We start from the raw sequence: 21,940 nt of genomic DNA on the forward strand, positions 1-21,940 counted from the left end.
ACAGGAGACAAATGTAGGTGCAGAGTCTTATTCATAAACGCAAAACTAACACAATGACAAAAGCACTGGGATCACGGAATAATCCGAGCTGAACAACGCAGTATGAAAATGACACACGCAAGACAAAAAGGTGCACAAAACTCCAGCTTTTAACGAAGAACTAATTACAACAATAAACTCTGAACAAGTGTGCGTCATAAGGAGCATATGAGGACATCACCGGCTGTGAGGTGCACTCTCCAGAAAGCGCAACCCGGAAGTCTCGCCGGCACTGTTTCTCAGCGCTGATGTGACAGTAAAACAAATTTAGTTGAATATCTGTCTAAATTTTGAAGAGCCAGAGAGAATGCTGTCAACATTGCACTCTACTGCATCAGGTGTTTACCAATGGTATTCTTCAATATACAACCCCAGTTCCAAAAAAGTTGGGATGCTGTGTAAACTGTAAATAAAAACAGAGTGCAATAATTTGCAAATCATTGAAACCCTATATTTAATTTAAAATAGTACAAAGACAACATATCAAGTTTTGAAACTGCAAAATTTTGTTTTTTGAAAAATATATGCTCGTTTTGAATTTGATGTCAGCAACACATTTCAAAAACGTTAGGACAGGGGCATGTTTGCCACTGTGTTACATCACTTCTACTTTTAACAACATTCTCTAAACCTTTGGGAACTGAGGAGACCAGTTGCTGTAGTTTTGAAAGAGAAATATTGTCCCATTCTTGCCTGATCTACAATTTCAGTTGCTCAAAATTTCAAGTTCTCCTTTGTTGTATTTTGAGCTTGATAATGCACCAAATGTCTTAAATGGAGACAGGTCTGGACTGTAGGCAGGCCAGTTGAGCACCTGGACTCTTTTACTACAGAGCCATGCAGTTTTAATATGTGTAAAAAGTGGTTTGGCATTGTCTTGTTGAAAAAAGGAAGGCCTTCCCTGAAAAAAAATTTTTGTCTGGATGGCAGCATTTTGCTCGGAAACGTGTATATATCATTCAGCATTAATGATGCCTTCCCAGATGTAAAAGCTACCCATGTCATGTGCACTAATGCACCCTCATACTATCACAGATGCTGGCTTTTGAACTGTGCACTGATGAGCTGGATGGTCCCTCTCCTCTTTAGCCTGGACGATGTGGTGTCCATGATTTCTAAAAAAAATTAATAATTTTGATTCTTCAGACCTCAGGACAATTTTCCATTTCGCCTCAGTCCATCATAAAAGAGCTCAGGCCCAGAGAAGGTGGCGGTGTTTCTAGATATTGTTTATATATGGTTTTAATTTGCATTTGCGGATGCAGTAATGAACTGTTTTCACAGACAATGATTTTCTGAAGTGTTCCTGAGCCCAAACAGTGATTTCCACTACAGACACGTATCTGCTTTTAATGCAGTGTCTCCTGAGGGCCTGAAGATCACAAGCATCCACTGTCAGTTTTCAGCATTGTCTCTTGCATACAGAGATTTCTCCAGATTCTGTGAATCTTTTAATGATCTGTACCATAGATATGATCCCCAAATTCTTTGCACTTTTATATTGAGGAAAGTTATTCTTAAATTGTTGCACTGTTTGCCCATGCAGTGTTTCACAGAATGGTGAACCCCTCTCCATCTTTACTTCAGAAAGACTCCGCCTCTCTGGGATGCTCTTTTTATACCCATTCATGTTACTGACCTGTTGTCAATTAACCAAATTAGGTGTTTTTGTTTTTTTTAAAATATAAGCGTTCCACAACTTTTTCAGTCTTTTGTTGCCCCGTCCCAACTTTTCTGAAACATGTTGTTGGCATCAAATTCAAAATGAGCATATATTTAAAAAAATAAAATAAAATTTCTCAGTTTCAATGTTTGATATGTTGTCTGTGTATTATTTTCAATGAAATATAGGTTTCCATGATTTTGCAAATCTTCACCTATTTTTTTTTTTTGTTTGTTTTACGCAACTTTTTTTGAATTTGGGGCTGTATGTCAAAGTAATAATCACATTTTATAAAATATAAACACTCATTTCTGACAGTTGGGTATAAAATATTAGTTATTCCACAAAATAGAGTCGGACATGAGCTGATGGCTGACGAGGCGCATAGTGCCGAGTTGGCTATAAGCCATGTATGACAAGATTGAGTGGAATAACTTTTTTATTATATCCATATTCACTGGATTTTGAGAAACGGAGCTTTTTTTTTTTTTTCCAAATTTGATAAGTTTTTACACAATGTCTGACAAAATCATTTCCACTTACAATGTAAACAAACCGGTGAAATGACAGGAGCAATTTGTGAAAAATGCTATAATAGTTATTGGGGGGGGGGGGGGGGGGGGGGGGGGGGTGTGTTCTTCCTGTCAAATACTTTTATTCCATATTGTATTGTTTTCGAGTAAAGTTTTTATTTCGTCCTGGACACAAAGTAAAGTTTTTATTTCGTTCAGCAACACACTCCGCCATTTTGTTTTTCTCTACTCACAGTATATGAGCTGATAGCCTAGTAGTCGAGTAGCCAATCAGAGTGCATGATTGCTCCATATCCAGTGAATGTGGATAGAACAAATATAGGATATTACGCAGCTGCGTGAAGATATGAAGTTTGTCCTTGAATGGTGAATGTATATATTATGAGTGAGTGAAGCAAACAAGTGAAAATATTTTCAACATGAAAAGATAAACTTCATATCTTCACGCTACCATGTAATGTTCTTTATATTATATGGACACATCCACAAAATAATATGCAAGTTAATCAAAAGAATTTTAATTTTTAACTTGTTTGCCATTTTGACAACACGCATCTAGTCAGCGGGAAAACACTGGGAGTGACATCAGAGTGAAATATCGGAAAATATGTCGCTCAGGTATGTGATGTATTTCGGATGAAAAATGCGAGTTTTTTCAACACAAGAAGATAAACTTCATATATTCAAGTCAGCGTGTGATTTTTCTTTTTATTACACAGACACATTTGCAAACAAAAAGTGCCCAAATTTACCAAAACAATTCATCAATTTCCTCACAAGTGACGGATTTATTTGACCTTTTCATAACAGCTTTATAACAGTTTTTGCTATAAATATTTGTGGTTTCTGATTGGTCAGTAATGCTCTGCTAAGTCGTCAGCAAGGTCAAAGTTCGCTGACTCGCTAAAACTCATTAAAATAGATGGACATTGAGTGGAATTTATTTTTGAGTGTTTATTTTTGAGGTTTGTTAGACTTTAAGAGTTTGTATACTCAAAACTATCTACTAATAGCTGATTATTACAGTGTAGGGTTGTAGGTTTGCTCATATACGGTAAAGAGGTCAAATGGGAATGTCCCAGTACTTCTGCATTATCATTCATTAGGATGAATGGCTAATCAAGCTAATGAGCTTTCAAATAAGCTATTGATCTTTTAGCTAATTTTTTGTTGTTGTTGTTCCATTCTGCAGCCCTGAACAGAGAAGACTATTTTCCTTCACTAGCACTTTTATATTTCAAATATACCATAGTTATAGATCATTTAGTTTCTGTAGCCTGTTACTAGCGTAATTATTCAGATAAACGTGAAGGCGCAAGTTGCATATTTCTGTGAGCTGGCTGATTTATCCGTGGCATTGTAATACCCAGAAAGTAGCAGAATGTTTGTGTTTATGAATATTATTAGCAGTGATAGTGTCATGTACTCTATTATATTAGGGACTCGCTGCTTACTGCAGTAATTTACTTCCTGGTGCTTACTGAATCTTTTGATCAGTTATGGATAATCACTTATTAACAGCATATTACATTTTCAGTATGTGACTCTTAATGTTACTGCTGTCCTTGCTCTCTTTCATTGATTTCAAATTTATTCACGCTCCAGAAGTCACTAATTGCCTTCTAATTATTACATAACAAAGATAAATGACAACATGATGTGTGAGGAATTGTGAGGAATTCCTTGTGTCTGCACTACTAACATATGTATTTCAACTTCACAGATCGTGTGCTATATTTATTTCACCCGTATCATCGCCATCCTCATCAAGGTCATCGTCCCCTTCCAGTGGAAATGGCTCTATCAGGTGGGTGAAGGACATCTCTCACACCAGACTACTCAGTCATCAGTAGCAGTAGCCTACACTTCCTGAAATTCTTCTCGGCATTAAGAGTACATTATGACCCATGAAAGGAAATCTAAAATATTGTCTTGCGCGCACAGATTTATGCAAAAGCGAACTGATCTGCTTCCCCCATTAGCTGTGGATTTGAGATGAAAACGTACTTTTCTGCAGAGATGTTTTTCCTCTACATAATTGCTCTTTTGGCAGTTAGAAAAGCTTCACCATTTATACACTGTTATTTGACAGTTACCGCGAGTTGGCCTAGTCGTTAGCGTGCCCGGCATGAGTTCTACTCATGGTCGGGTGGTCATACCAAAGACCATCATAAAAATGGTACCTACTGCCATCTGGCAAGGCACGCTGCAATACAGATGTAAGTGGGGAGTCAAACTCTTGCGGTTACTAGAGGACTAGTCCCCCACTGTAACCCTAGCTATGTAATAGGCAAGAGGCCAAGGGCTACAGAAACGGAGATCGGCACCGCCCTATGCACCACATGGCGTGGGAAGGAACTTTTTATTTGACATTTACATTTTTTTTTAACATCCTTATGCAAATTAATTTTGTTTTAATGCCCTACGTAGATACGAATTATAAATTATTTAAATAAAAAAAAAAAAACATGACTGGCTTCCTGAAAATTTTTTACTTTTATGTATGAGTGACAGTTAAGCTTCATAATGCCCTTGTTTTTGCCCACAAATATGAATGGTGCATGGTGTATTTTGTCTCATCTCATCTCATTATCTCTAGCCGCTTTATCCTGTTCTACAGGGTCGCAGGCAAGCTGGAGCCTATCCCAGCTGACTACAGGCGAAAGGCGGGGTACACCCTGGACAAGTCGCCAGGTCATCACAGGGCTGACACAGACGACCATTCTCACACTCACATTCACACCTACAGTCAATTTAGAGTTACCAGTTAACCTAACCTGCATGTCTTTGGACTGTGGGGGAAGCCGGAGCACCCGGAGGAAACCCACGCAGACACGGGGAGAACATGCAAACTCCGCACAGAAAGGCCCTCGCTGGCCACGGGGCTCGAACCCGGACCTTCTTGCTGTGAGGCGACAGCGCTAACCACTACACCACCGTGCCGCCCGGTGTATTTTGTACATAGTTTTAATAGAAAGTGGTGAATGAAAATTTCTTGTGATTACTACTTGCCTGTTCCAGCTAAAAAAAGATCCAGTGATCAGCAGAACATGGCATTGCAACATGCAGAAGAACGTTTTTTTTTCCTGAAACACTGTGCCCCCAAAACATCCGATTCCTCTGTTTACAAAAGTAAGCAGATGAGTCATTCTGATTTGTAATTCTCTTGTAAACATGACCTCACCTCTACCAAATATAGTCCTGCCCAACTCGAATATGCCAGAAGAAAATGGCAGAAAAAAAGAAATTCAGAAAGCTCTCAACTGAAAAAATAAATCATGCACACTATGCAGGTAGTCGTCGACTTACGACCGATCGACTTTACGACCGTCTGGTTATGACTGGCAAGTGTTTCCCAGCTGAGCTAGCTAAGCGTACGACAGTTTCTGCCCCAGCTCCCGGCAGCGCCTCTCGCCGCGTACAACAGTTTCTGCCCCAGCTCCAGGCACATGTGCAGTCTCTCTCGCGCGCCCTCGTGCATTCTGTCATACAGTTTCCGCCCCAGCTCCAGGCACATGCACAGTCTCTCTCACGCTCCCTCGCACACTCCATCATACAGTTTCCGCCCCAGCTGCTGGTTTATGAAACGAGCAAATCCTCCCGCCAGCCTGAGTGCTGCAACAGCCGATGATGACATAGACCACCTACAGCCAAGCACCAGTGATACCAGCGGTCACTAAATTTTGTATTTTGCTATGTTTTACATTTGTATTTTGGTATGTTTCAAACTAAAATGTTTTTTCTATTTTTCACACCTGTATTTCGTATTTTTTGTTTTGCACATATTAAACGAATTGTACTGTACGCAGTGTAGTATGCAGTGTTTGACTTAAACCAAATAATGAGCCAAGGTAATGAAATAAGAAAATGTTGATAAAATAAGACTTTAAGGTGATTACAATATCATTACACAAAACAATATACTTACGTTCATTTAACATAGGCCGACTTACGACCAGATCGGTTTACAACCGGACATGGGCGTTAAGAATGTAAAGAAGATGAATACATAAACTACAGGCCTTTTAGGTTCTCCTCATTTCTTTAATTGGTTCCTTGTTTCATATCCCTGCACCCCCTGCTTGCTTCTTCACGCCTCACACTTATGCTTCATAGACAATCTAGGAATCAGTACCAAATGTATTTGCTGAATGAGACGTCCTCACTCAAAAACAGTAATGCCATTTATAAATCGTATTGCTGGTCCTGTGGCATAATGGATCACAGTCAGATTGCACGTTAAATTAATAAGATTAAAATCAATTACCAAAATAAATCCGCAAGTAGCAATGACAGACCCTAGCACCTATGGTTGATATCCCATGGTCTGTGATGTCACCAGATTAATACAACATGACGAGAGTTCTTTATCAAGCTGAAATTTGTGAACAAACCATTCTTTCTGTTGCCAGATGGTGGCGCTATATTAGTGTGTAAATCTGGGCATGTGGATATCATCATAACCATCATAACTAATACGATCTAGGAGCAGTATAGCTGAGATTGGTGAAAAGGCCACTGCTAGATGGTGGTGCTATACCAGAGGGCCAATTTGGACATGTGGAGATCATTGTAACCATCATAACCAATAACTATCGCAAATATGACATGAATCTAAATAACCATCTCATCTCTAGCCGCTTTATCCTGTTCTACAGGGTTGCAGACAAGCTGGAGCCTATCCCAGCTGACTATGGGCGAAAGGCGGGGTCAAGTCGCCAGGTCATCACAGGGCTGACACAAACACAGACAACCATTCACACTCACATTCACACCTACGGTCAATTTAGAGTCACCTGCATGTCTTTGGACTGTGGGGGAAACCGGAGCACCCGGAGGAAACCCACGGGGAGAACATGCAAACTCCGCACAGAAAGGCCCTCGTCGGCCACGGGGCTCGAACCCGGACCTTCTTGCTGTGAGGCGACAGCGCTAACCACTACACCACCATGCCGCCCTCTAAATAACCATCTAGAAGCAATATAGCCAAGAAAAAGCCACTCTTTCTTTTGCCAGATGGTGGCACTATACAAGGGAGTTAGTCTGGGCACGTGGATATCGTGATAACCAACAACCTGTGAAGTTTGAGCCCTGTCAAGTCATGAATGGAAAATTTATTCAACATTTCTCGTTGTGTGGCGAGACGTATAAATTCATTGTGTTGCCAATTCAACGCCTTGCAAGATATCAAATGTACCTTCTCAATTTTACAGCAACATCTTGACATCATGCAAGACATGCGGTTAGGATAACATGGGGCAGCCATGGCCTGAGGTTGGGCTGAAGTGCCCTTGAGCAAGGGCACCTAACCCCCAACTGCTCCCCAGGTGCTGTAGCATAGCTCTGGGTACATATGTGCATGTGTGTGTTTACTGCTTCAGATGGGTTAAATGCAAAGGATGAATTTCACTGTGTGCTTAAGTTTGTGCTTGAGTGTACGTGTGACAAATAAAGGCTGCTGCTGCTTCTTCTTCTACCAAATCTGACATTAATTCAATGAACCATCTAGGAGGAGTATAGCCTAGATGGGTGAAGAAGCCATTCTTTCTGTGGTCAGATGGTGGTTTCACATACATTTTGATTGACTTTGGTCATTGATTTTCATCCATTAGTCTTCCACTCTGTCTGTAATATAGCACATTTTCTCCATGCAATCTAAAACATACAATACACACTCTGTACCTTATGAAGAATTACAGCCAGTACACCAGATCAACCTTCCTAACACCTGCAGCTGAAAGCCTTCATAGGTTTTCAGATTTTCATAGCAATATTGTGATGCATACTGTGTAACGTAAAGTATCATGATATTTTTGGTACGTCATCCATCCCTACTTCAATCATTGACTTTCATTTGCACATGTTCATTTTATTTACTGCTTATTAGTCATTTTAGAACTTTTTTTGATAGTGGGGAGTTTATACCACTGCTATACATCACAATTTACAATAAGTACTTGTGTGTCCTCTCTCTGGAAGCTATCTTTCTCCTCATCCTTGATTTCAATCAGCTCGTTTAAATAATTGATACATCCTTAATGATAGAGGACTTTGATCGATTTCCAGGTCGTGGGCTAAAGGACAGAATTGAGGAGCTATCCGTTAGAGTCTTGAGACAAAGCCAAAAACATGGTCTTGCCTGAAAATTAAGACCACACGCTACTTCAAATGAACAGAGCAATATTTCACTGCATTCTCTCCCAGTTTAAAACTATTTTAACTGCACAATGATTGAAATGAAGCTAGTAGTCATAAAGAACCTGTTCAGACTTTTTACAATGTGGTGGGTGGGTAGTGGAGGATGGATGGGTGGGTGGGGGATGGAGGGAGGGTGGAGGATGGATGGATGAATGGTGGCTAGATAATGGGTGGGTAGTGGATGGGTGGAGGGTGGATGGATGATTGATGGGTGGGTGTATGGATGGTGGCTAAAGGGTGGGTAGTGGATGATTGATGGATGGGTGGAGGATGGATGAATGGATGGTGGCTAGATGATGGGTGGGTAGTGGATGGTGGGTGGGTGATCAGTGGATGGATGTTGGGTGGATGGTGGGTAGGTGTCTGGATGGAGGATGGATGGATGGATGGATGGATGGATGGGTGGGTGGGTGGGTGGGGGATGGAGGGAGGGAGGGTGGAGGATGGATGGATGAATGGTGGCTAGATAATGGGTGGGTAGTGGATGGGTGGAGGGTGGATGGATGATTGATGGGTGGGTGTATGGATGGTGGCTAAAGGGTGGGTAGTGGATGATTGATGGATGGGTGGAGGATGGATGAATGGATGTGGCTAGATGATGGGTGGGTAGTGGATGGTGGGTGGGTGATCAGTGGATGGATGTTGGGTGGATGGTGGGTAGGTGTCTGGATGGGTGGTTGGGGATGGAGGGAGGGTGGAGGATGGATGGATGAATGGTGGCTAGATAATGGGTGGGTAGTGGATGGGTGGAGGGTGGATGGATGATTGATGGGTGGGTGTATGGATGGTGGCTAAAGGGTGGGTAGTGGATGATTGATGGATGGGTGGAGGATGGATGAATGGATGTGGCTAGATGATGGGTGGGTAGTGGATGGTGGGTGGGTGATCAGTGGATGGATGTTGGGTGGATGGTGGGTAGGTGTCTGGATGGGTGGATGGAGGATGGATGGGTGATGGGTGTGTGGATGGTGGGTAGTGGATGATTGATGGATGGGTGGAGGGAGGATGGATGGATGGATGGTGGCTAGATGATGGGTGGGTAGTGGATGGATGTTGGGTGGATGGTGGGTAGGTGTCTGGATGGAGGATGGATGGATGGGTGGGTGGGTGTGTGGATGGGTGGTGGGTGTGTGGATGGTGGAAGATGGATGGTGGTTGGATGAGGATGGATGGATGGTGGGTGGGTGTGAGAATGGTGGAGGATGGATGGAGGCTAGAGGATGGGTGGGTGGGTGGGTGGGCGTGTGGATGGTGGAGGATGGATGGATGGTGGGTGGGTGTGAGAATGGTGGAGGATGGATGGATGGTGGGTGGGTGGGTGTGAGAATGGTGGAGGATGGATGGATGGATGGTGGGTGGGTGGGTGTGAGAATGGTGGAGGATGGATGGATGGTGGGTGGGTGGAGGATGGATGGATGGTGGGTGGGTGGAGGATGGATGGATGGTGGTTGGATGGAGGATGGATGGATGGTGGGTGGGTGGATGAACAATGGGTGGTGGGTGGAAAATAAGTGGAGGGTGGCTGAATGGTATGATGGGTGGGTGGACGGACTGACAGGATGATTGGTCGATGGATGGATGGATGGATGGATGGATGGATGGATGGATGGAGGAGAACTGAAATAACTTTTGGGTTATGTTAATGTGGATGGATGTGATGTAACATGTCTCATGTTACTCTTCACAGCTGCTGGATGAACTGGCCACTCTGACCTTCTTTGTCCTGACGGGCCACAAGTTCCGTCCAGCTTCTTCCAATCCCTACCTGCTGCTGTCTGTGGAGGAGGAGGAGGACATGGAGATGGATGATGTGTAAGACGTTTGCACAAATACAAAAACGTGACTCATGTAAATGGGTACACAGTATAGACAGAAGCTCTGTTTGCTGCCCCTTTCATGTAAAGGCATTGCCAGTGTCTCCGTACACTCTGCTCAAACAGATCAGCTTAACTTTCATGCTAATATCATCACCACCGTCGTGTTTGTCATCTTGTAGCTTGTTAAATAGTTGAGCTCAGTGTCTGCTGAGCAATGAGAGTGGTGTATTGTTGCATTGCATTATCGAAATTTGAATCCAGTGGGTTATTTTCACTACTGGATTCTTCATTAATATGAAGTTGCTGCAAAATTATGAGTGGGGGGGCTCTTGCTCATTTGTCTTTAGAAGCCAACAGTGAAATCTACTTATCTCTTCTGTTTTTAAAATCTTTTGAAATTTTTTCTCCTATTAAACGCAGTATAACTGCAGTAGCAATGACTGGCCGTGACATCAGCGTGACATGTATCTACTAACTTCTCAGGAGTATCAAAAAATGCAGCACCAACCAACAGATTAGTATCGGACCCACTATGCACATCACACATATCATATGATTTAACTATATTTAGTGTGCTTCAGGGGGGTGGTTTCCTTTAAGCATGGCAGCCTTTTTACTTTGCTCCAGCAGGGCCTTTCTGCTATTTTTCACTCTCTTTCTCTCTCATTCTGTCCCTCGCTGACAGTCCCAGCCAGGAATAGCTTAGCAACGTGTGTTCTTATTCTTCGCCTGCACCATTTTTCTCCCTACATTCCTCTACTCTTTCTCTCATCCACCTCAGGGTGAGTCCTTCCCAAAGTCCTTCACCTCAATCTGAATGGGGCAGTGGGCGAGCTTGTCACATTATTATCTTTTTTTCCCCTCCGTTTTTGTGGCTGGGAAGTGGACTCGAGGGCAGGTGTGCAAATTGTGCTCAATGAGTCATAAAAAGAGCCGAGAAGATGGATGACCGCAAAGTATGGGCCAAAAATGGAATCTATTAAACCATCCTTTTTAAAACATGGTTGGTGAGTACTGGTCCTGAATTCTGGCTGTATTGCGAGTACAAGATCTGTTAGTATGGTTTTGCAGCCTCAGGTTATCATCAGCCTAGATTTTGGTTTCAGAATGCTTCCTGGCTGTTGCTAGAAAGTTGACATGACCCAGCTACTCAAGTAGGCACCATGTGGCCTGGCATTTATTTTATATATATATATATATATATATATATATATATATATATATATATATATATATATATATATATATAAATATTTATTTTATTTTTTTTAAGGCCTTTCCTGATCTCAGGAGAAGGAGTTGCAGGTATTGCTGGTGATGGAGGATCAGCTGGCCCTTAGATGAATACACCACCTCTCTCCTGTTCATTACGGCCGAGGCTGGCTCCATGCCACTCCAGCTGTGTGTTTTGTACAGAGTGGATGTGAAATTTTCAGATATTTGGTTTTGTTGTGTGGTAGGCAGTGCTTGACATTGAAAAAAAAATCCAAAGGACAGTAGAATAGTCAAGAATTAATTTCAGGGGGAGATGAGAAAATGTATGAAATAAAATCATAATTGGCTCCAGCTTCTCCTGCAACCCTGACGGATGAGCGCTATAGATAATAGATGGATGGGTGGCCTTTCTTCTGCATTTGTGGGGGACAGTAGTACAAGCAGCACAAATTTTATTTGTTTAATTTGCTTGAGAGTAGACTGTCGTGCAGTCTACTCTCAAGCAACCGTACCATATTAATAACACAGTCCTTAAAATACTTGTAGAACAGTTCAACTGAAATAAGATGCTTGTAAGTGATATTTGGGATTGACATTTTATCTTATAAACCTGGATTTTTTTTATTTAATCGTCCTGCAGTAAACATCCTGTCATCCTTTCACAGGCTGTCACTTCCATTTCCTTGAGCTTACAATGCAGCTAGCTGGCTTTCACCAGAAACAGAAAAATTCCATAGTTAGCATCTCATTATCTCTAGCCGCTTTATCCTGTTCTACAGGGTCGCAGGCAAGCTGGAGCCTATCCCAGCTGACTACGGGTGAAAGGCGGGGTACACCCTGGACAAGTCGCCAGGTCATCACAGGGCTGACACATAGACACAGACAACCATTCACACTCACATTCACACCTACGGTCAATTTAGAGTCACCAGTTAACCTAACCTGCATGTCTTTGGACTGTGGGGGAAACCGGAGCACCCGGAGGAAACCCACGCAGACACGGGGAGAATATGCAAACTCCACACAGGAAGGCCCTCGCCGGCCACGGGGCTCGAACCCGGACCTTCTTGCTGTGAGGCGACAGCGCTAACCACTACACCACCGTGACACCTTGACAGAAGTCATATCACTTAATTATATTAACCCGAAAGGCTGGCTATAATTTTTTTTAAAAAATAAATCAGGGGGATGGTTTCTTCTTGCATCAGCCCCGAGAGGCAGGGTACACTCTGGACAAGTCGCCAGGTCATCACAGGGCTGACACATAGGCCAAGTTTACATTAGACCGTATCTGTCTCGTTTTCTTCGTGGATGCACTGTCCGTTTACATTAAAACGCCTGGAAACGCCGGGAAACGGGAATCTGCCAGGGTCCACGTCTTCAATCTAGATCGTGTCTGGTCCGGTGCTGTGTAAACATTGAGAGTACGCGGATACGCTGTGCTGAGCTCTAGCTGGCGTCGTCATTGGATAACGTCACTGTGACATCCACCTTCCTGATTCGCTGGCGTTGGTCATGTGATGCGACTGCTGAAAAACGGCGCAGACTTCCGCCTTGTATCACCTTTCATTAAAGAGTATAAAAGTATGAAAATACTGCAAATACTGATGCAAATACTGCCCATTGTGTAGTTATGATTGTCTTTAGGCTTGCCATCCTTCCACTTGCAAGTGGTAAGTGATATGCGCTGAGATCACACGCACAGCGGCTCAGTCCCAAATCACTGCTCGTGCGCTATACTTGCGCGCTCTGCGAGCTGAGCAGGGCCGGAGTGCGCACCCTCCAGAGGGCACTCGCTGTTCAGGGCGGAGTGATTTGGAGCGCAGGATGCCTGCAGAGCCGAGCGTATCCGTGTATTGGTGTTGCTGTGTGCACGCGAATCGTGTATTGGTGTTGCTGTGTGCACGCTAATTGTTTTAAAAACGTTAATCTGATGATCCGCTGATACGGTCTAATGTAAACCCCACCATAGACACAGACAACCATTCACACCTACGGTCAATTTAGAGCCACCAATTGGCCTAACCTGCATGTCTTTGGACTGTGGGGGAAACCGGAGCACCCGGAGGAAACCCACGTGGACAGCATGCAAACTCCACGCAGAAAGGCCCTCGCCGGCTGCTGGGCTTGAACCCAGGACCTTCTTGCTGTGAGGCGACAGTGCTGACCACTACACCACCGTACCGCCCCTGACATAATCATCTCATCTCATCTCATTATCTCTAGCCGCTTTATCCTGTTCTACAGGGTCGCAGGCAAGCTGGAGCCTATCCCAGCTGACTACGGGCGAAAGGCGGGGTACACCCTGGACAAGTCGCCAGGTCATCACAGGGCTGACACATAGACACAGACAACCATTCACACTCACATTCACACCTACGGTCAATTTAGAGTCACCAGTTAACCTAACCTGCATGTCTTTGGACTGTGGGGGAAACCGGAGCACCCGGAGGAAACCCACGCGGACACGGGGAGAACATGCAAACTCCGCACAGAAAGGCCCTCGCCGGCCACGGGGCTCGAACCCGGACCTTCTTGCTGTGAGGCGACAGCGCTAACCACTACACCACCGTGCCGCCTGACATAATCATATCATTTAAAAAATATATATCTTTGAAAACTGTGCTTTGGGATGGATCTGGTTCATCTAGTCATTTCAGCCTTCTATTTACATTTGTATGGCCTAGAAATGAGCTTCACCGCCCACCTGAAAAAGAACTACTCCTGCTGCGCCTTTTCCTTGAAAAGTAACCACACCCCCTGGTTGAGGATCACTCCACTCCATGTTTCACCAGTGATGGGAAGTTCAGCTCTTTCTACTGACTCGACTCTTTGAATTTCATTCAGTAAAATGAACAAATTATTTTTCAAATCATTTCGTGAACTCATTCTAACAGAAAGACAGATTAAACATCCATCCAATAGTTACACTACATACAGCTAGCTAGCTACAGATATCTTCTGGTTGACCAGCTAATATTAACAAGCTCTCCTCACGTCTCCAGTAATAGCATTTGTCATGTGACTGCTGTAACCATGTGAATAATGTACGAGAATCTCTGATCCAAAAGGCCCGTAGTTATGATTCACGAACAAATCAGTTGTTCCTACTCTGAGAATATGCAACGGTTATTTGACAAACAAGAGACTCAGACTGAAAGACTCAGAACGAATCTGAGCCTGAGTGGTGTGCATGCGTAACCCAGAGAAAATGAACAAATCACTCACCGAGATGACTCATTATCCCTAAGTCCTACTAAAGATTAGTTCAAAATGAAGACTCATTCATGAATAACACATCACTATAGAACATGTTGGCTGGGAAGGAGGGTAGGTAGACATCTTGAGCTTATATGGAGGCAGAATTGGAAAGGAAATTGTGAAGGTCGGGCTGGTTAGTGATATCATGTCGTGAGTTTGAACTAATTGGACTTACGCTAAACACTAAGGATAACAGGTTTTATTTATATATTGCTTTCCTCACACTCGAGCTCAATTTACAAGTCAGTTGAAAATGAAACGCACAAGCACCAAAAGCAGATTAAATATTGAATGACAGCTGAGTCATTAGGAGCTCATATCAGCTTAGACTTGCAGCTTAAAGTCCCACTCGTGGCTGGCACCCCCCCCCCCCACATCCAGATGGCTGAAGCCAGGAAAATTGCGCAGCTTGAGCTCAGGTCTGTTGGAGCTAATCTGCGGCCAGAGACATGATTCATCCACTGAGCACTGACCGTCCACTCAAAAAATGTTGAAACTGCTAAAGAAAACTAGGAATAACTATTAGGCTCAAAACTACAACATGTACAAACATACATAACTTATTATAACTAGAAGTAACACAAAACAAGCATAAGCTTGCTGTTCTTATAGCACAGCGCTGTCAGATCCTCCATTCTGATTGGTCACAAGGTGTTGATTGATTTTCTACGCCAGTACAGCTCTGACAAAATTGCATTTTTATATTAATGCCTATGACTATTTATCATTGTTATAACGTAAGCAATAACAGGAACTAACTTATTTCATAGAAAAATGTATGACCTTCCTTAGTCATTCTTGTAATAGTAAATTAAAATTGAGTCAACTTACTGCAAAGGGAAGAAAAGAAAAAAAAACACTTCAGGCATTTGATTGCTTGACTGATTTAGCATAATGTGACCATGTTCTCAGTAGTCAATACCTGAGTGCAAAGACGAGAGGAGCATGCTAGAGTGCTCATTTTGTTATCATTTCTAGCAAAACTGACATCATTTGTTCTTACAAAGCAACTTCTTTCTATTTTAAAGGTTTTAGGGTGAGTGTCACCTTGAAAGAGTGTCCGTAAGTTTTAGTTTAAAGTGTCTGTATGGCTCCAAATGTTAAATACTAGAGGTGGACAGTAACGAAGTACGTTTACTTGAGTACTGTACTTAAATACACTTTTTGAGTATCTGTAGTTTAGTATTTATTTTTTTTTGGAAACTTATGACTTTAACTTCACTACATTTGAAAGACAAATATCGTACTTTTTGCTCCACTACATTTTTATCAAGGTCCTCGTTACTATGAAGCAGCTTTGAAAGTGGATTTTTTTTCTTTTCTTCTCTAAAACATGATTGTTTTTTTCACAGATGACACTGAGACAGCCTATCAGTAATCATTAGGGTCACGTCTATAGACTGTATAAAATCAAGTTCAGTGATTTTTCTCAGCAGTGTTATTTGAACACGATCAGTTGATGGCAGAATGGAAGGAGGCGGTTCTTCTGGAGAACGCACGCACCCATGGCCCATGAACCCATGTTTCAGTTTTCTGTTTGGATTAAAGATTCGTTTAGTTTTAAATGTTTGCTTTGTTTGCCTAAAACACACCCTATTACGGCCTACAAAAACCCATTGTCCAACCTGTGGAAGCATATTGAGGTATATAAATGTTTTATTCCAAGAGAAAGCTTGCAACAAAATTGTCTGTGCTTTTAAAGCTAGCGCTAACGTTGCAATAGCTATGCAGTCTAGTTAGTCAAAGGACTTTCTATGGATTTGCCTGCCAAGTTGCCCTAGCCTTGTCCACAGCTAACACATAGCTAGTTAACTTGGACACAGTTAGCATGTAAAAACGGAGTTATGCTAACATGAATAACGTTAACTTATCTGAAGTCCTTTCAGAAATATGTTTTAACATAATCTTGCCAAATAAATAGAATATAGAAATCTTTTTTTTTTTTTCTAGTAACATTAGCTACCCAATATGATTTTGAGTTTGAAAAGAGTTTGCTAGCATGTCAGGTGGAGCTTCAGGTCTACAGGTTCTACGAGCTAGTCCGTAAATCCAGTCGGTTGCTTCAGAGACATTAGGTTTTGTAAGTATTGTGACAATAATGCAACAATGCATTGACACAAAATGTACTTTTAATACTTAAGTATTTCTAAAAGCAAGTACTTCAGTATTTTAACTTAAGTAAAAATTTGACTGTACAACTTTCACTTGTATCGGAGTAACATTTGACCAGCGGGATCTGTACTTTGACTTAAGTAATGAAGTTAGGTACTTTGTCCAGCTCTGAGGAATACTTTTTCATAAGTCATCACCTTAACATTTAGCAAGGGTGGATTTAAGGTGAACTAGACAAACTTTGGGGTGGTGCACTGGTTATCATGATCACCTCCAGGTTCCAGGTTCAAACCTTGTGGCCGACTGGGGCCTTTCTCTGTGGAGTTTGGATGTTCTCCCATCTGCGTGGGTTTCCTCCCACAGTCCAAAGACATGCGGATTAGACGTGCAGATTCAACTGGCTTTGCTAAATTGCCCATCGGTGTAAATGAGTGTGAATGGTTGTTTGTCTCTGTTAGCCCTGCGATAGAGTAGCGACCCACCTCTTCAGCTTCCCCTGTGGCCCTCATGGATAAGCGATTTAGATAATGGATGGACGAATAGATGGATAGACAGACTGTATAATGATTGGCAGTGGCGTCTTCCCAACAACAGAAACAACTCGAGTGTGGTTTCTAATGAAGGCTGAGTGTGTGGTGGAGTAGAAACACGAGTTAATCGTTGCTCATTAGTAAGGTTATGTAGTGCCACTTGCTTCCATTACAGCACCACCCACCTTGAACCGGTGGGAAAAAAATCTCAGAAATCCTTCAACTGAAGAGATCAACATTTTATTCTTTTGCAGTTTGTAAATTCAGCAAGGAATCTGTTCTCTCCACAGGGTAACTACATCCACAGCCATGGGGGAAGGCATGAAAAAGGTGAAGAAGGTGTCAAATGGATCATCTGAGGAGCGGGAGAGCATGGCATGATGGGAAATGTAGTCCTTCAGGGATGTGCCTGGACTTCACGGCTAATTATGACATTGTGGGCATTCTAACATTCACTTGTGGAGGACATGGTGAAAATTCCCACTGGATGTGCTCATGCTGGGACGTGGTGTAATCTCTCTGTAAATGTTCTACAGCCAGTATAAAGACTCACTAACCTCCTGTTCTCAGTAGTTCTAATGGAAATGCTTGGTGCTGTGCTTTGTCTACAGTTGATTCGGGTTGTGTTGCTTTTATTTATTTATTATTGGTTTTTTTTTAATTTAATTCTGTCTTCTTTTTTCTGGCACTTTATCCAACACACTCTGAGCAAATCGCAAGTTACTGTGTAGTGTCACTATGCAGATTCCTCGGTACTCCAGAGCCTTGTGTTTATTTACAGGTCTTACAAATTTGATTTGAGTTACTTTTCACTGAAAGTGGAAAGCTATTTCCTGTATAAATGTACAGAGCTGAGACAATTGTACAGACAAGATTTCCTATCCTAAAGGATGAACCCTGACTTTGTCATGTTTTCAGTGGCAGGTTGTCATTTTTATTTGGGGATTAATAATGTTATATGGAAGAATTTATGCGTTTCCTGGGTGGATGTTGCAAATAAATGCACTGTATCTTTCAAGAGTATCGGTAATTTTAATAATATTTGAAATCGCAAATATTAAGTCATCAGTAACCGTTATAAAAATATTTTGCTTATTTTCAGAAACCTGTGAGCTAGATAAAGTGATGATATATTCTCAGTATTAAATTGTGCAATGGTTTGATTTCTGTTGAATTGTCTTTTTTTTTTTTTGGTCTGAAATTGAAAGATAAATGGATGATGTTCCAATCTGTGTGAGGGCGAGCAGATATCAGGGACAAATGTCTAATCAATCAGTCGTCTCTAAAACACAGTGTAGTTGAAGAGCGTCATTATATTCATTTTCATGTCACATTGAAAAGATTCTGGATGACACAAATGGATGCTCTTCGTCAACCACATGAGATGGTTTAACACTTGTTAATAAAAGCCTTTATGTCCTGTGCTCATGTTTATATGGAATATCACTGCTCATTCTTACTGTATAGAGATCTTGCAGTCACGTGACCGGAAAGTACACAGCCGCCATCTTGTCGGTAAAAAACACCGCTGAATACTACTGCACTCGTGTACAGAATGGATCAATTTCAACCGACGGACTACACGGCTCATTTTTCTAATGAACAGATAACTAGATATATGTCTAAAATAAATGATCTACAGATTAGTGACCCTTATGGCTTACCGGACGGAGTTTTCACGACCGGATTTTGAACTGCCAGCAGAATACCCAGACGTGTATAATTACCTCATTAACTTTCCCTCGCTGTTCAGTGGTGAAGCACTGCGTGCCTATAAATCTCTGGACAGTTATCTTTACAGAAATTCAGGATTTGTCAGCGACTCAGATGTGGCATCTTGTAAACAAGAATCCTCATTGAATGGGTAAGTCACTTAAGTATTGAGTATAGCACTGACCAGCCGATTATAGAATAGAATAAGGTAATTCCAGCTGTAATTCCAAATCGTCCGTGTTGTTTACATGGATCTGGCGTTGGAGAGAGAGAGGCTTGGCAGTGGAGGCTTGAGTGGCTGTTTTCTGAGCTTAGTCAACAGGCCGCTCTGCCTGCAGCCTCGCTTTTGCTTCCGCTCCCGGCGCCGCCTCCTTCGCTTTGCTTCCGATAACAATCCACAGAGACCCCGCTGGTCTCGCTATCTCGTCCGGAATGTTGTGCATGCGATGGAAATCGCTACAAACCGTCATTTTCTGCTGGAAACCAATGTCCAGTAAGTCCATACAGTTGTAGTGGATATTGAAGTCCGGTACAGACGAACAACACGCAAAAATACACACAAAAAACATAAAAATCGTGCACAGGTAGGGAGAGCTTGTAGCCGCAGCCGTTGTAGTAGAATTGTATATAGTAGGGTTTTCCAGAAGAAAAGGTAGAAGTAAAAGCAGAAGTAGAAGGCGGAAATATGGCGTTTGACCGACAAGATGGCGTCTGTCAAAATCTGGATCGGCTGTGACGTCACATGCAAGTGCTCCATTGAAGGTTTTAAAAGAAAATATCTAATTTGGCTTCTTCAGCATAAGGGCTGATGCATAATTAAAGTCCACTTTTTCAAGACATTTTGTTGAACAAAATATTGGCGTGTATTTAAAAATTACCATTGGCTTTTAGCTGCTACATTCCAAATGCAACAATAATTACACGCCAGCTTTTCTCCTTGCTTGTGATTACTACAGATTTTACCACTGGATGTTTTGTAAGGTCTGATATTCACATCCTTCTCAAATTTTCAGGGTAATGGTTAAAATCAGTATTTATTCATTTTGATGTGGACTTCATTTGAATTTTGGATTTTTGCTGTGTTTTTGGTTTACCAGTATTTGAAGGATTAAAGTAATATGACCACTTTTTAAGTGTGTTTAAAATTTTATATTGTGAAATTGGGGTGTGTGATTATGATCAAAATATAATCCCATGATTCTTGAAGACATTTTCAATGTACCTACATCATGATTTATTCTATCTATATTCACTGGATATGAGCAATCGTGCGCTCTGATTGGCTATTTTACACCTAAGCTTACTCTACATCCTTTACTTTTTCCATCTGCTTCTACTCTGAGGTGCCGCGGGGAGATGGAACCACCTTTCTGCAGCAAGGTGGGAGGCTTGGAAGGCTGACATGCCGTGGTCTCGTAGTGTCTCTTTTACCCCATCGATCCATCTCCTTCTCAATCTTCCCCTGGTTCTAGAGCCAGAGTGTCTGGAACTATAGACACGGGCAGCTGGCTGATTAGTTGGCATCCTGATAAGATGGCCGAACCACTGGATCCGTTTCTTTTCAATATGGTGCAGGATGTGTGTAGTCCCAACAATGCTTCTGCTTACCTCATTTCTGACTGTCACATTTGCCGCTTTTCTCAGACACTTCATTTTGCATATTGTTAGTTTTCTTTCCAGTGATTTTGTTAATGTCCATGTCTGACACTGGTATGTGAGTATCAGGATGAAGATTGTATAGATCAGTTGTCGTTTTGTGATCATGGGGATATTAGGGTGTTACAGGAGAGGAACAAGTTGGTGACTGATAGCGTTTGCCTTTTGGCACCATGTTTCTATTTCCCTGTCCAATCTCCCATTTTCAGTAAAGAGACCGCCTAGGTATTTAAATTTGGTTGCTTGTTTCAGTTATACTCCATTGATCTTTATTTCCAGCTTTCCTGGTGTTTTGCCAACTAACATGGTTTTATGACTACTACGCTATCAGCTCATATACCATGAGTAGAGAAAAACAAAATGGTGGCACGCCTCAAGTCAGATATATCACTTTATCAAATATTTAAAAGAAACAGAAATAACAAAGAATATGTGTAAAAAAAAAATCACGTGGACAAGCCAGAAGGTTATGGGAAAAATGTTTTGTGGATGGATGAGACCAAAATAGAACTTTTTGGTTTGAATGAGAAGCATTATGTTTGGAGAAAGGAAAACACTGCATTCCAGCATAAGAACCTTATCCCACCTGTGAAACATGGTGGTGGTAGTATCATGGTTTGGGCCTGTTTTGCTGCATCTGGGCCAGGACAGCTTGCCATCATTGATTGAACAATGAATTCTGAATTATACCAGTGAATTCTAAAGGAAAATGTCAGGACATCTGTCCATGAACTGAATCTCGAGAGAAGGTGGGTCATGCAGCAAGACAACGACCCTAAGCACACAAGTCGTTCTACCACAGAATGTTTAAAGAAGAATAAAGTTAATGTTTTGGAATGGCCAAGTCAAAGTCCTGACCTTAATCCAATCGAAATGTTGTGGAAGGACCTGAAGTGAGCAGTTCATGTGAGGAAACCCACCAACATCCCAGAGTTGAAGCTGTTCTGTACAGAGGAATGGGCTAAAATTCCTCCAAGCCAGTGTGCAGGCCTGATCAACAGTTACCGGAAACGTTTAGTTGCAGTTATTGCTGCACAAGGGGGTCACACCAGATACTGAAAGCAAAGGTTCACATACTTTTGCCACTCACAGATATATAATATTGGATCATTTTCCTCAACAAATAAATGACCAAGTATAATATTTTTGTCTCATTTGTTTAACTGGGTTCTCTTTATCTACTTTTAGGACTTGTTGAAAACC

The 21,940-nt window shown here is 42.0% G+C and overlaps 1 protein-coding gene across 2 annotated transcripts in view; it reads left to right on the forward strand.

The window, feature by feature from the left end:
- gpr107 (G protein-coupled receptor 107) overlaps window positions 1-20,112 on the forward strand; it is a 128,426-nt gene extending 108,314 nt beyond the window's left edge. The window contains exons 16-18 of one of the 2 annotated variants that reach the window (XM_060913344.1): window positions 3,959-4,042; window positions 10,121-10,245; window positions 17,659-20,112. In XM_060913344.1, the coding sequence (XP_060769327.1) occupies window positions 3,959-4,042; window positions 10,121-10,245; window positions 17,659-17,749 (300 nt within the window). In that variant the 3' untranslated portion in view covers window positions 17,750-20,112. Of the gene's footprint in view, window positions 1-3,958; window positions 4,043-10,120; window positions 10,250-17,658 lie in introns of those variants that run through there. The other variant, XM_060913345.1, reaches the window with a different exon arrangement.
- Window positions 20,113-21,940: the final 1,828 nt, after the last annotated feature.

This window comes from Neoarius graeffei, chromosome 28 (genome assembly GCF_027579695.1).
Source record: "Neoarius graeffei isolate fNeoGra1 chromosome 28, fNeoGra1.pri, whole genome shotgun sequence".
NCBI classification, from domain to species: domain Eukaryota; kingdom Metazoa; phylum Chordata; class Actinopteri; order Siluriformes; family Ariidae; genus Neoarius; species Neoarius graeffei.